General features: G+C 48.2%; 1 protein-coding gene across 6 annotated transcripts in view; it reads right to left on the reverse strand.

Moving 5' to 3' along the window:
• Nucleotides 1-13,156, reverse strand: part of KLHL18 (kelch like family member 18) — a 55,648-nt gene that overhangs the window by 3,707 nt on the left and 38,785 nt on the right. For 5 of the 6 annotated variants that reach the window (XM_049098049.1, XM_025458330.3, XM_025458334.3 and 2 more), the window contains 6 exons: nucleotides 10,475-10,673; nucleotides 8,539-8,699; nucleotides 7,188-7,324; nucleotides 5,522-5,759; nucleotides 2,054-2,158; nucleotides 455-566 (listed from right to left, as the gene is read on the reverse strand). In XM_049098049.1, the coding sequence (XP_048954006.1) occupies nucleotides 455-566; nucleotides 2,054-2,158; nucleotides 5,522-5,759; nucleotides 7,188-7,324; nucleotides 8,539-8,699; nucleotides 10,475-10,673 (952 nt within the window). The remainder of the gene's footprint in view (nucleotides 1-454; nucleotides 567-2,053; nucleotides 2,159-5,521; nucleotides 5,760-7,187; nucleotides 7,325-8,538; nucleotides 8,700-10,474; nucleotides 10,674-13,156) is intronic. The other variant, XM_025458331.3, reaches the window with a different exon arrangement.

Here is a 13,156-nt window from a genome sequence, read left to right on the forward strand (position 1 = left end):
CTCATGCAGGATCCAGTGGAGAATTGAACGGGGGTGGGGGTGGGGGTGGTGGCATGGCTAGCCTCTACCCCTCCTTTGTGCACACTGGCTCCATTCTTGGAAGAATCTCAGAGCACGTGGCAGATGGCCTGAAACCTCACTAGATGATGCTTTGCCCAGCTATAGCAAGGCTGAAGTTTCTTCCAAAGAACTGCCTTTCAAAATTATACTCAAAGGTGGGGGGCGCCTGGGTGGCTCAGTTGGTTGAGTCCAACTTTTAATTTTGGCTCAGGGCATGATCTTAAGGTTGTGATATTGAGCCTTGCGTCAAGGATCCATGCTCAGCAGGGAGTCTGCTTCTCTCCTTTTCTCTTTCCCTCTGCCCCTCTCCCCAAAATAAATGTATGTTTAAAAATAAATTATTCTCAAAGATGGAAGGAGTGAGTGCCCTTAGCCCAGGGGAGCCCAGACTCACACTGTTGAAGATCTGCAGACCGTCGTGGCCGCCCGACACATATATCCTGCCCTCAAACACCGTCACCCCAGCAGCGCTGCGACTTGAGCTCATTGGGGTCACCACCGTCCACCTTCAGGAGACAGCCAGATGAGGGGAGCCATGAGATTTAGCGTTGCTATCCTCCCAGGACAGCTCACTAGGGTTGGGGCAAATGGGAATAGCATTTCCTCTCACACTGGACTATCTCCCCACTTCTGCAGGCACTCAAAATTAACATGTCCCACACCAGGCCCCTCTCTTACAGATGTGCTCCTCCCCTGCACTGCCCAGTCTTGTTAATGGGACCACTAACCATCTAGTCCTACTCAGATTGTTTACATGGCTTCTCTCCCCCCTCATCCTCAACATTCCTGTGGTCACCAAGTCCCCAGTGATCTGTATTCTAGTCATTGCTTTTTCCTATCCCCACTATTGCTGCCCCAGCTCTGGCCTCTTCCTGGGACAACCTATCGCAGGCTCCGTATGGGCAGCCTGGCTTATATACCGACCCCATGTAGCACGCCCCTCGGGTGGCTCCTCACGGGTTCCTCAAGGCAGTCTGAGTTCCCTATGCAGTTCTTTATCTCTCAGGCCTCACTTCACTTTTACATCCTGCCATGTGCCACCCATGCTGGGTCCTCATCCACATCGAGCACTTTCCTTCCTCTGGACCTCTCCTCTTGCTGTCCCCCTGCCTATAATGCTCATCTACTGCTATCCACAATGGGTCTGCTCTCAGAGGTCATCCCTGCCACCCTGCCTCTCCCTGCCAGCCATAGTAAAGATGAAGGTGCTCCCCACCCTTCACCCAAGAGCTCCAGAGAGGTCTCCAGGATAGGATAATCACGATAATCAGTCTGCCCCAGCAGACTGGCTGCTACTTAAGGATCTTAGACACCCAGCTTAATACACAGTAAGCTGGTAAAGTGAATGGAATATTGGCTGAAAAGCATTCTGATGAATCCATTCAACTAACTGGCTTATGAGAAGATTCAAATACTGAAATGAAAAATTCAGGCTAACCTTGCCAACTCTTTTCCAAAGAGTATATTCCACAAAATAAGATGGTGACAGGCATTATGTAAGATGAAATTAAACAGATGTCTTTACTACAGAATTTTTCAATCTTTAAAATGTTACTATGTTTTATGAAAAGATTAAGCATTCTAGTGATACAGACATCAATGTCTTCCAAGCTTATCTGACCAGGTAACATTTTTTGCTTCTCTGAATCACGTCCTACCCAAATCATACCTATCTTACTTTGGAAAGTGTTATTCACTTCTTTCTCACCCCCTTTCACCTGCATTTTCATTAAAATGGGCTGATTTAACAAAGAGGTGCAGATCATTAAATAAACATCTCCAACAACCTAGGCAGACCATTTGTTTTTAAAATGTATTCAATCCTTCATTCATTTAACCAAAAGTTATTAAATACCTATTATATGCAAGGTACCAGAGAAGCTGAAATGGTAAGATATTCCCATCCTTGAGAAGCTTAAATCAAAAACTGCATAATTCTTCAAACTCTCTGTTTAACCAGTTCCAGTTTTCCCACGGGAGCTGGAGTCCTTACTTGTCTGTCTCGGGTGAGTAGGTCTCCACAGAGTTGAGAGAAGAGTTGCCATCATAGCCCCCACAGACATAGATCTGCCCATCCAGCACGACTGTCCCCATGGCACTGAAAAAGACAGAGCTGTCATGCAGAAGGGCCTCAGACATCCTGGGCCAGCCTTTCACACTCCCTGGGAGATCCACCTAACCACCAACTGCCTCTTTCTAGAGCAGACCCAAACCCCATGTGCTTGATTAAGTACAAAATTGAGGGGGAAGCAGCTGCCCTGCAGGGGCCCTTGCTGGGGTCCCTTCTCAGCCCTGGATGTGTCTGAAAGGCTTACCTTCTACCCTGCTGTGTTCAATCAAGGTCTAGTTACATTTAAGGCTCAGGCCTCTTTCTTCTGCTCAAAAAGCCATCCTGGACCCCTCAGCAAGAATCTGGCCCTCCTGGCCCCACGCTGCCGGAGTAGCTCCTTTACCACACCACTGTATGGTCACTCATTCACCCCTCAGATTCCATGAGGCACTCAGGAGGCTTGCTGTTCCAGGCCCTAGATTCACAGTGCTGACCAAGTCAAAGCTCCTGCCCAAAGGTGCTTATTCTGGCACCTGGGGTTATGGGAAGCCATCTGTCACCTCTTAATAAGTGGGGACCTCCTGGAAGACAGGGGTCTTCCTCTGTGTGACTCTGACAGTGCTTAGTGCAGTGCTTTATACAGGAAAGGCCTTCCATATGTGTTTGTTGCGTTAGCCTGATTTTCCTATTTAGTTCCCTGTGAAGTTTGACAGATGTCTTTTCATGACAGATATGGCCATGGCAGCCTCTACTTTTGTCTCAGTGGGTGATACTCTGCTCCCATTGTGCACTGATGACATGTGGCATGTACTCTATGCTTTGCCATTTGTCCCTCACCTCACCACAACCTACAAGGAAGTAGCATGATCTTCATTGTACAAATGAGTAGCCACAGCTGGGGAGGTTGGGCCTTCTCCGGGCTGCCCAGTGAAAGGCATGCCTCGGATTTAAATGAGACAAGCCCACTCCCATGCTGCCCACCATGCCCCACTCTCCTCAGATCAGAGACCTAGTGGTCTGCCATAATCATAAAATCTTCTGTTCTATACAATGCCTTGTGAGAAATTAAACATGAGTGCAAAGCTGGCCAATTCACTGTTTTCAAATCTGATGCTGGAGAAGATTAAGAATGAATCTGGGTGGCTGAGAAACAGGAAAATAAAATATATCAAGTTTACTGCCATCTTTCAAAAGTACACAGCAAATCAAACTGATCCACGCAATGTCCCTTTGAGGGACATTGTAACAGATCCCCCAAACCTGCTCAAAACAGGAAAAGACTTTTGCCTCAGGCAAGGACTATGGGAAGACCACAAATTCACTAGATGTGTCACTATCCTTCCGGAAGAGGACAGAAGTAACAACACAGGAATTCAACAACAACATGAGAGGTCTCATAAACTGAGCAATATTAACTATCAATCAAGTGGTAGAGGCCAGTGTGAAGAGGGAAGAGGACTGGAACGGTCCACCAGAGGAAACACTGTGGAACACTGCAGGCGAGGGGAAGGATGATGGCAGAAAAGAGGTTGTCACCAACAGGCAAGACAAGAAAGCCGTGTGGGACGGCAGGAGAAAGGAGACTCAGAACATTTTTAGGCAGCCTATAATTTAAAAGGGATATAATGGAGCTGGGTCCATGCTACTAATAACAGGGCATTAACCACAGTCAGGGAAGGGGATGCCCAGAGGACTTTCCTCCCACACAACACTCCAAACTCTGTGATACCAAAGCAAGCAAGCTGCCCAGGGCAGACACACAAGCAAGAGCAACTGATTGTAGTGAAAGCAAAAAAGGCACTCATGGCTGGGGAAATGGAGCAATGAATCACTCAAGGCCAGAAGGCTGGTAGGTACCCGAGAAGTAGAAAAGGGAAGCCCCAAGGTAGGGAAAGGGAGAGGAAGGAACCACAAGAGTGTTAGCTCAGGGCCTTCGGAGGAGCAGATGGCTTATACAAATTTTCTTTTTCCCAAATGAACCCATTTTGACCCTTTGTGAACCTGGTCTTGTTGGTACAAAGGCAGATTTCTCCGGGCTTGAGGCCACACACTAACACTACAGAACGTGGTACATATGTCTCTGGGCCTGACACTTCTTTGTGGCAAAGGTCACTCTGATTCTTTTTCCTCACCACACATGCAGTCTCTTGATCTTACACACAGAAAACCCAGGGCGGGGCCAGATAAAGAGGTCTGTAGGGCAAATGTATAAACCACAGAATTTACAAAGCCGAGAAGCCCTTAGAGAACATCTGCCCCGGTGGCTTTCAAACTACCCGTTTCGAAAATAATTCATGTAACTTTCTCCCTAACGTTGGGCATCTGTCAGGGAAGCTCAATTCATGAGAAAGAAATGCAGAAGTATTCTGGTTATATGGGTAGGGACTACTTCCTCTCCTGTCAGTCCCGGAAGAGAAAGCGGAGTGCCTCTTGAAACCACTGATCCAGGGTGGCCCCACTGAGGGCAGAAGAACAGAAGAACCTGTCTAGTTATCCCTCCTCCACAGCTCAGCCGTGCACATGCTCCATACATGCCTGGTATAAGGGAAGAGGCCGCCCTCCCCTTGAGCACCAAGGTGGTGGGATAGAGGTGCTACTCGGATGCTCTCTAACTCTTCAGGAAATTGGAGCAAGCCAGTGATGGAGGAGACAAATATCCAGAGTGTCTTAAGAGATACAAACTTGGGGGATCCCTAGGTGGCTCAGCAGTTTAGCGCCTGCCTTCAGCCCAGGGCGTGATCCTGGAGTCCTGGGATCGGGTCCTGCGTCAGGCTCCCTGCATAGAGCCTGCTTTTGCTTGTGTCTCTGCCTCTCTCTCTGTGTCTCTCATGAATAAATAAATAAAATCTTAAAAAAAAAAAAAAGATATAAACTTGGTCTACCTAGGTGCTCACACCTGGGGGGCAAGTGGGTAGCCCTGAAGTGAAATGCATTGCTATGGCTCACATACTCCCAGGGTGGCAGAAGCACCTGTGTGGCAGAGATCTAGGGAGTAGCAGGGGGAAGAGAGTATAAAGGACGATACCTCTCCTGTCCTTTTATCACTAATAAAGTTAAATCCTCCTTATTATTCAAGTTTCAACCTCTTCCCTGAAATCTTTCAGATGTTTCCATCAAGTTTCTTTCCCTTCTTGAATCTTTCATAACATACACTTTCGGTCCTTATCTGACACACTTAAAATAACAATACAACTTTCACACATCTCTGCCTCATCTCCCCAAGCTCCTCAGAGTACAGGGCAGGGATTTTACTTTGAGCAGAATAAGGCTAGCTTCCGGGATGTGCTGGCAGTGGCTGGCCTGGCGGCAGGAAACTCCCAGGCCAGCTCGGGTTTTATTTTATTATTATATTATATTATTATTATGTGCCCCTGCTTGTCTAGCACAGCGCTACCTTCTCTTGCACAATACCTTCTCTTGCTATTCATGCTCCTCACTCTGGTCCATGTGTCCATCTCTGGGTTGTAGACTTCCACGGTGCTCAGCCGGAGCTGGCCATCATACCCCCCGATGGCATAGAGAAGCCCATTTACCACAGCCACACCAACGCGGCTGCGGGCCGTTGTCATGGGATGGCACTTCTCCCAGCGATTGGCGATGGGGTCAAACACTTCCACCACATTCAGGGAATCACCTGCATAAAAATTTGCTACTCAAATTAAAACAAATGAGACCATGTGTTTAGATCACAGCTGTTGGGCATTGATTACACGGAATGTTTGACTTGACTCTATTGGTTCTTCCCACAGAAATACTCAAGCCAGATGGGCCCACTAAGACACCTCAGCCGTGCTAACCAAAAACCTAATTCTTCAAGGAAAATCAGAATCAGCCAGGAAGCACGTACTTTCTAGAGAGGACAGTTTTATTATTATTATTATTTTTAGAGAGGACAGTTTTAAACTGCAACGAGGTATTCCACCTGCTTGAGGCCAAAGTGAAAGGGAGATGGACATACTACTTTCCCAGTGCAGGAGGGATGCCCAGAGAGAAGGGCATGGGTTCCCCTGCTGACTTTCACTTACTAGCATGTGACCCTGGGCAAGGTGCTTTGTATCCCCATCTTCTGTTCTCACGTGTGAAATGGAGATCATCTCTATGGCAGGGATGTTGTCAGGATTAAAGGACAGAATAGGCAAAGCACCTTGCTTACATAGTTCTAGAACACACTAAGTGCTGAATACATAGTAGTTATAGTAGCCAGGGATGATGATTCCAACCCTACCATTTACAACAGGGTCTTTTTTTTTTTTTTTAATCAAATAAAATAATCCCCCCTCCCTGTCTTATTCTACTGTGGGGTACCTCACACCTACCACACTCCAGCATTTACTAGTTGAGGACTTCTCTCTTCCAGAACACATGGTTAACAGACATATGGTAAACAGACTGACACCCACCTGTCATTAACCTTCAATTAAAAACAAAACTCCCCAGGACTGCGCACCATCTGCACCCCTCCATGAGCCTAGGCTGTCACTGAGAAGAGATCTGGTCTTTACATGGGAGATGCCACCTCCCTTTGCCTCTGTGCTGCAAAGATTTAGGAGCCCACACTCCCCTTCCTATGAAATCTCCACTGCCCTGCAGTGGTGCCTTGGGTGGGCCGGAGGGCCAGGGGCCTCAGGAGTTTGCCTGAAAACTTGGCTGGATGAGAGCTGCCAGTAACACATCAGCTCTAAAGCATGTGTGCACTGCATGGGAGGCAGCAGGTAGAGAGAAAGCATTATTACATATTACAGATAGTGGCAGACCCTGTGTATTTGCAGAATTTTCTTTCTCATGGTGACTGACTCACAGTCTAATCCCAGAGATCCATATGACCAAATGTGATTAGCCTGGTAAAAGAGATGGGTCTCTGCATTCTATCCAGGGCTGGTATGTAGCTGATATTCTGATTTGATGGTATTCATACCTGCTGTGCTTTCACTGCATAACATTAACATAACTGCGTAATCTAAAAGCTGCATAAAATCAAGAAGGACCCGTGTGGTGACACACAAAGGAGGGGAACCAGAGGGCCAAGCCAGCTTTTTTGGTGCAAAACAGGGCCCTGCAAGGGGGAGCTGCAAGATACCTGCTGAATTGAGGCCCCCCACGGCATAGATAAGGCCTGTGATGGACGTGCAGCAGCGAGGCCGAGTTCTGAAAGCCGGCAGGTGGGGCCGGCGCTCTGGCATGAGATGATAGTCCTTTGCTTCGTCTACCAGGTCCCTGGAATAAGGTGCAGGATGTTATGACAGGAGGTATTTTCCCCATGTGGTCTATATTTGTATTTCCAAGCCTAGTTGCCCCACCCCCAACTGGAGGGGAAACCTGGGAGAAGAAGCCTTCTGGAAGGTTTGGTCTTGAACCCAAGTGAGTCCAGGGGGAACCACACACAGCTACTGAAACATGCTCAAAATCGGAGGGGCGGGATGAGCAGCACCCACCTCAGCTAATGTAATCAGAACAAGCATCTTCTAACAGGCACACAGCTGGCAGAAGAAGAGCAGGGTAGGGGCTACAAGAGCTGGCGTTGGAAAGGGTCAATAAGCAGCCTGCATCCTGTCACCACTGAACTACTGAGACCCAGCTCTTCCTTCCTATCCCTATTGCTTGCACCCTGCAATGTGCCATTTCTCACCTACACTGGTAGCAGAAGCCAACTGCTCCTGATGGATTTCTCTGCCTCCAGTCCTGCCTCTCCATTCCACCCTCCACACTATAGCCCACGCTAAGAACCTTCAAGAGCTACCCATGGCCTACAGAATAAAGTTCAAATTCAACAGCATACTTGAGAGTGCTTGTCACGGGGCCCCACCTGTTGGCAGCCACACCTCCACTCCCTCCTGCCACACACCTTCATACCAATTGCACACAGCCACTGGCTTCCTCTGAACCCGCTGTGAATATGACAAGCCGTTTGGAGGAAGGTGAACATTTTCCTTTGCTGCTCTACTTTTATAATGATCCTCTTATATGGCTACTGCCTTCTGAGCTGTTTTGGGAGCTCTGCTGCACCATGTCATCACCGATTTACCCTGCGTAAAAGTTTCACGTGCTGGTAAACATGCCCCCTGCTTGCCCATCACTGTAGACAGGTCCGAGCCCATCTGAGACCAGAGCACTAATGTTTCTTGGAGAGGATGAGGAGCCCCAGGGAGTCACCACTGAGTCAGTTCCTGGAGATGCTAGGAAATCCTCAGGGAGCATAGAGAAGGAAGCCCCTTCTGCCTTGAAGCCCCTCCTGGCACATTTCTTTGACTGAGGGTTCAGACTTGGGCTTTTCCAGGCTCTAGATGAGGAAGGCAGAGCAGGTGCTATGAATTAGGGCTGACAACTCCAAATCCTTCCTCCCCTGAGCTGGACACAAACAGCTTAGGTGGCCAAGTTCTCTTCTCTGCCCAGACCCCCGCAGTATCCTGTGCAGGCTGGCCCTTGCTCACCTGCACTTGTGGCAGCAACGCACCAGGTCATCCTGCTGCACACGGTCTGATAGGAACTGGGGCCGGCATAGGGGCAGGCGGATGTTGGACAGCAGCTCAGGCAGGCAGGGCCCCCTCTGCTCCCGGTCATATCTGACCCAGGCCAACGCAGCTTCAAAGACCTGCCATGGTACAAAGTTCAACCTGTGTAGTCACTCTTCTCTCCCAGGGGCCACATCCCCAGGCCCCCCAGTCTCTTTGGGCCCATCCATCTTTCCTCCTACTTGTCTCCTGAAGTCACTGCTTTCTACTTCCCCAAGCTGCCCCATTTGGCCCAGTCTTTTGAAAGGCAAGCCTCAGTGATTGTAACAGCTTCCTGGATTTCATTCTGTCTTCCTAAAGAAAAGTTGCCAATGGTTCCTTACTCCTTTCTGCATCTCACCTCAGTCGCCTCCACCCTCTGTTTTCCCAGGCTGGCTGGTTCTCTGTTCACACTGTCCCCTTTACCTCGAAGGCCCCTCATCTCCTCCTCTTTGTCTAAACTCACCCCACCCCACACCGACTTTCCTTAAGGCCGGGTTCCAGATGAATGTTTTCCGAGCTTTCCCTAACAGGTATGTCCCTCTAAAACCCCTGATCAAATGTATCAGTGATGACTGAGCTGCACCAGGTTGAACTCATTGGTGGAAGAGCTTGGGACAGGGCTTGCTCTTGGGATGGGGTTCTTCCCTGCACATCACAGCACCCACACTGCCACACTCAGGGCCCACTTTTCTACTGCTCTTTGGACATAAGGGAAACAAGCTGAGTTGGGACTAACCTCCCAACAGCTTGCCTCTTGAAGCCTCAGGCTCCTAACCAGAGTTTTGTGACAGGCCAGGATTCCACACTGCAAACATCCCAAGGTGCTCTGCCTGGGGTTTTGGTCCCATCTTTTTTTTTTTTTTTTTTTAATCTATTCTTTTTAGTAATTTCTACAACTAATGTGGGGTTCAAACTCACAACCCTGAGATCAAGACTCACCTGCTCCTCTGACTGAGCCAGCCAACCACCCCCTGGCAGGTCTATTCTAAAATTTTGACTGCTGATCTCATCAGGGCCTGCTTCCCACCAAGCCCTCTTCCTTTCCCTGGCATATCTATTTCCTCTCCTGCTCCCAGAGGGATGGCTCATGCCGTTTCATCTCTCCTTACATTTCTCACCCTCCTCCTGATCCTCATTCTCAGCTAAGAAAATAGAAACATGCCAGAAGAGAACATCAACAGAATTGGCCAGCATCTCCCTTCCCACCCTGGCCTCCCTGTACTCCTCCTGTGGGGGTGGATGGGCATGGCTGGTGCTCCCAGCAGGGACACCCCTTGTGACCTCGACTCAGTCTCTTCTCATTTACTCCAGGGGCATGTGCCAGCAGCCATTCTCCCTTTCCTCCTGCATCACCAACTCTTCCCTCTCTTCTGGAAAATTCCCACTAGGAGTCAAATGTACTGCCATTTCTTTCACCTTCAAAAACAAACCAACCAACCCTCCCAACTTCATATTCAATACTAGAAATAACCCGAACATTTATGAATAAGGGGTGTGATGCTGACAAAATCAATTGAATGTTAGACACTAAAATGGATACAAAGCAGGTGCCTGGGTGGCTCAGTTGGTTAAGTGTCTGCCTTTGGCTCAGGTCATGATCCCAGAGTCCTGGGATCAAGCACCGCATTGGGCTCCCTGCTCAGTGGGGAGCCTGCTTCTCCTTCACCCTCTGTCACTCCCCCTGCTTGTGCTCTCTGTCTCTCTAATAAATAAATAAAATCTTAAAAAAAATAAAATGAATACAAAGTTCTTGTGAAAAATGCACGTAGTATAATGAAACAAAGCTGCACACGTATCATGGTCTTCGTGAAAGAAATATTAATAGAAAACGAAGATTAGAAAGAACAGCAGATGGCTACCACACTCTACAAACCTGCTCCTCTGACTTCACATTAAGCTCATCCCGAGACACCAGCTCCAGAACATCTTCCAAGGGCAGGGCCAGGAACTCTTCTGACATGGACACATCCACGAAGTGCTGGTGAATGAAGCTGTTGGCTGCGTCGTAAAGCACGGCACACATCATTGTCTCAGCAAACTGGCGGACACCCAGGCAATTTTTTGGGTGAAGGCTTTTGGCATGAGAAAAGATGAAAAGAAGAAAATGTAGAGGAAGTAAGTATGTTATCTTTGGTCATTCTCAGGTTAGTGCTGGGGAGAGCTACGGAATGGAGAAAACCCAGCTTTGCTCTTGGCTTGGCTGAAAACTCACTGCATGATCCCAGATGCGTTGCTTAGGGACTCAACGACAAAGGTTTAAAATGAAGACAGTTTATCCTCAGAGGTCCCTGCCTCTTGGGCCTATGGCTCAGTGCATCTAGGTGGAATGAGCTTTCTGGGAAGTCCTAGGAAACAGCTCTGAGGACAGAAGCATAGAACATGTGCTAGAAAACTTGTTTGCTTGCCTTAAGCCATTGACATTCCTGGTGGGACATCTACCTGGTCCTTAGGAGGGCACTGAAGTTGTAGAATGAGAGTTTAAACCATGCAGAGATGACTTCTTAACATCAGGACCCTTACACTTCTTTTTTAAACAGTAAAAAGCTCTGAGTCTAATTGTTCAGACACCCAGGAATGACGGCAACTAACTACCACTTGCTCAGTGTCCAGTACTTTGCCAGGCCAGGATCTTTTCAACAGCACTGCAAAGCAGTCATTACTTCCATTTTTATTTTCTTTCTTTTCTTTCTTTCTTTCTTTCTTTCTTTCTTTCTTTCTTTCTTTCTTTCTTTCTTTCTTTCTTTCTTTCCTTCTTTTCTTTCTTTCTTTCTTTCTTTCTTTCTTTCTTTCTTTCTTTCTTTCTTTCTTTCTTTCTTTCAAGATTTATTTATTTATTTATGATAAACACACACACACAGAGAGAGAGAGAGAGGCAGAGACACAGGCAGAGGGAGAAGCAGGCTCCATGCCGGAAGCCCGATGCGGGACTTGATCCCGACACTCCAGGATCGCACCCTGGGCCAAAGGCAGGCACCAAACTGCTGAGCCACCCAGGGATCCCCTACTTCCATTTTTAGATGGAAAACTGAGGCTCAGAGAAATGAAGCAATGTGCTCACAGCCCTCTACAAGCAAGTGGTGGTGCCAAGACTGAACCCTGTGCGTGTTCCCATTACCCAGAGGCAGATTGGCCCTCGCTGGGGCCCTCTGAGTAAATCAGGCCCTGCATTGCACCAGGTGAGGCAGGAGGGTTCCTCAGGTGTCTGTAACAGTCTCACCTGGAAAAAGGTGAGGAAAACAGCTATCCAGCTCCTACAGCTGTGGCCATGTGTAAGCAAGAATGTAGCAAAAGCACTCAACATGATGCCTGGCATGAAGTTGGTTGCTGTCTTAATTTTTATCACAGGTTTTTTTTTTTTTTACTACTACTGCATCTGACAAAATCTCAGGTGAGCCCAATGTGGTTCTGAAATCTTGCGACAGCAGGAGATCCTGGGGATGGGGCTTTTCTTATTTTGATTTTTGACTGATACTCCTTGGAGGGAGAGGGTATTTATCAGATGGAAACTGCCTAGGTTTTACTAGAATGCTTCCTTTCTTTTTTTTTTTTTTAATTTTTATTTATTTATGATAGTCACACACAGAGAGAGCAAGAGAGGCAGAGACATAGGCAGAGGGAGAAGCAGGCTCCATACACCGGGAGCCCGACGTGGGATTCGATCCCGGGTCTCCAGGATCGCGCCCTGGGCCAAAGGCAGGTGCTAAACCGCTGCGCCACCCAGGGATCCCGAATGCTTGCTTTCTTTCCCACGCTGTGTTGCTTAAAGTTACAGGTAGAGTTATACTCGCTACCCATTGTCCCCCAGCAGCACAGCTGAAGGGCAGAGTCTCTCTCAGGATCCTGGCTTTGGGATAATCTAAATTCCACAAGTTGTTGCTTCCCTTCTAGCCTGAACTGGCTTTGTCCATTGCCTTGGAGACCTACGTGCATTTCCACTAAGGACAGGGAAGCATGAGCACCAACAATGAGGCAAGGCACCGTGGCCAGTGAGGAACACCAGGCTCAAGGTCAGAATGCCAGCTCAGTTCTCAAATACCACCTTCTTCCTGGAGCATTTACAATGACCGAATAAGATTTGTTAAAAGGCCTCTATGTACATGTGGCAGTGAGGAGGCTACACCTTCCCTGAGCCTCTACACCTGGTGCCTTACTGATACTGATTGCTGTGACATCAACTCAAGAGGAGTCAGTGCCATGGACTGGGAATTAGAAGCCAAAGACATGGAAAAGGATGATCAATATGTGTGTGCCTGGCACACACTTCCACCAGCTCCCTCTCAGGTTAGGACTCCTATACCTCAGCTTTGGCCATCTTTCACTGGCATTGCATAACAAGGAGGGCAAAATATACCTTCAAGCGAACTGGGCTTTTGCATAGAAGAGGATGGGATATGGGAAGGCTGCTTGTGAGGCAACTGGTGAGGAAGGAGAAGGGAGAGCTGCCATGCAGGAGAGGGCCCCATTTAGGAACAGGAGGAAGAGGGAAAATGAACCCAAAGAGCAGAGACAGACACACAGCTGTAGCCACTACCCAGTGGGCAACCACCTTTCTTGC

The sequence above is a fragment of the Canis lupus genome, chromosome 20, assembly GCF_003254725.2.
Source record: "Canis lupus dingo isolate Sandy chromosome 20, ASM325472v2, whole genome shotgun sequence".
Taxonomy (NCBI): domain Eukaryota; kingdom Metazoa; phylum Chordata; class Mammalia; order Carnivora; family Canidae; genus Canis; species Canis lupus.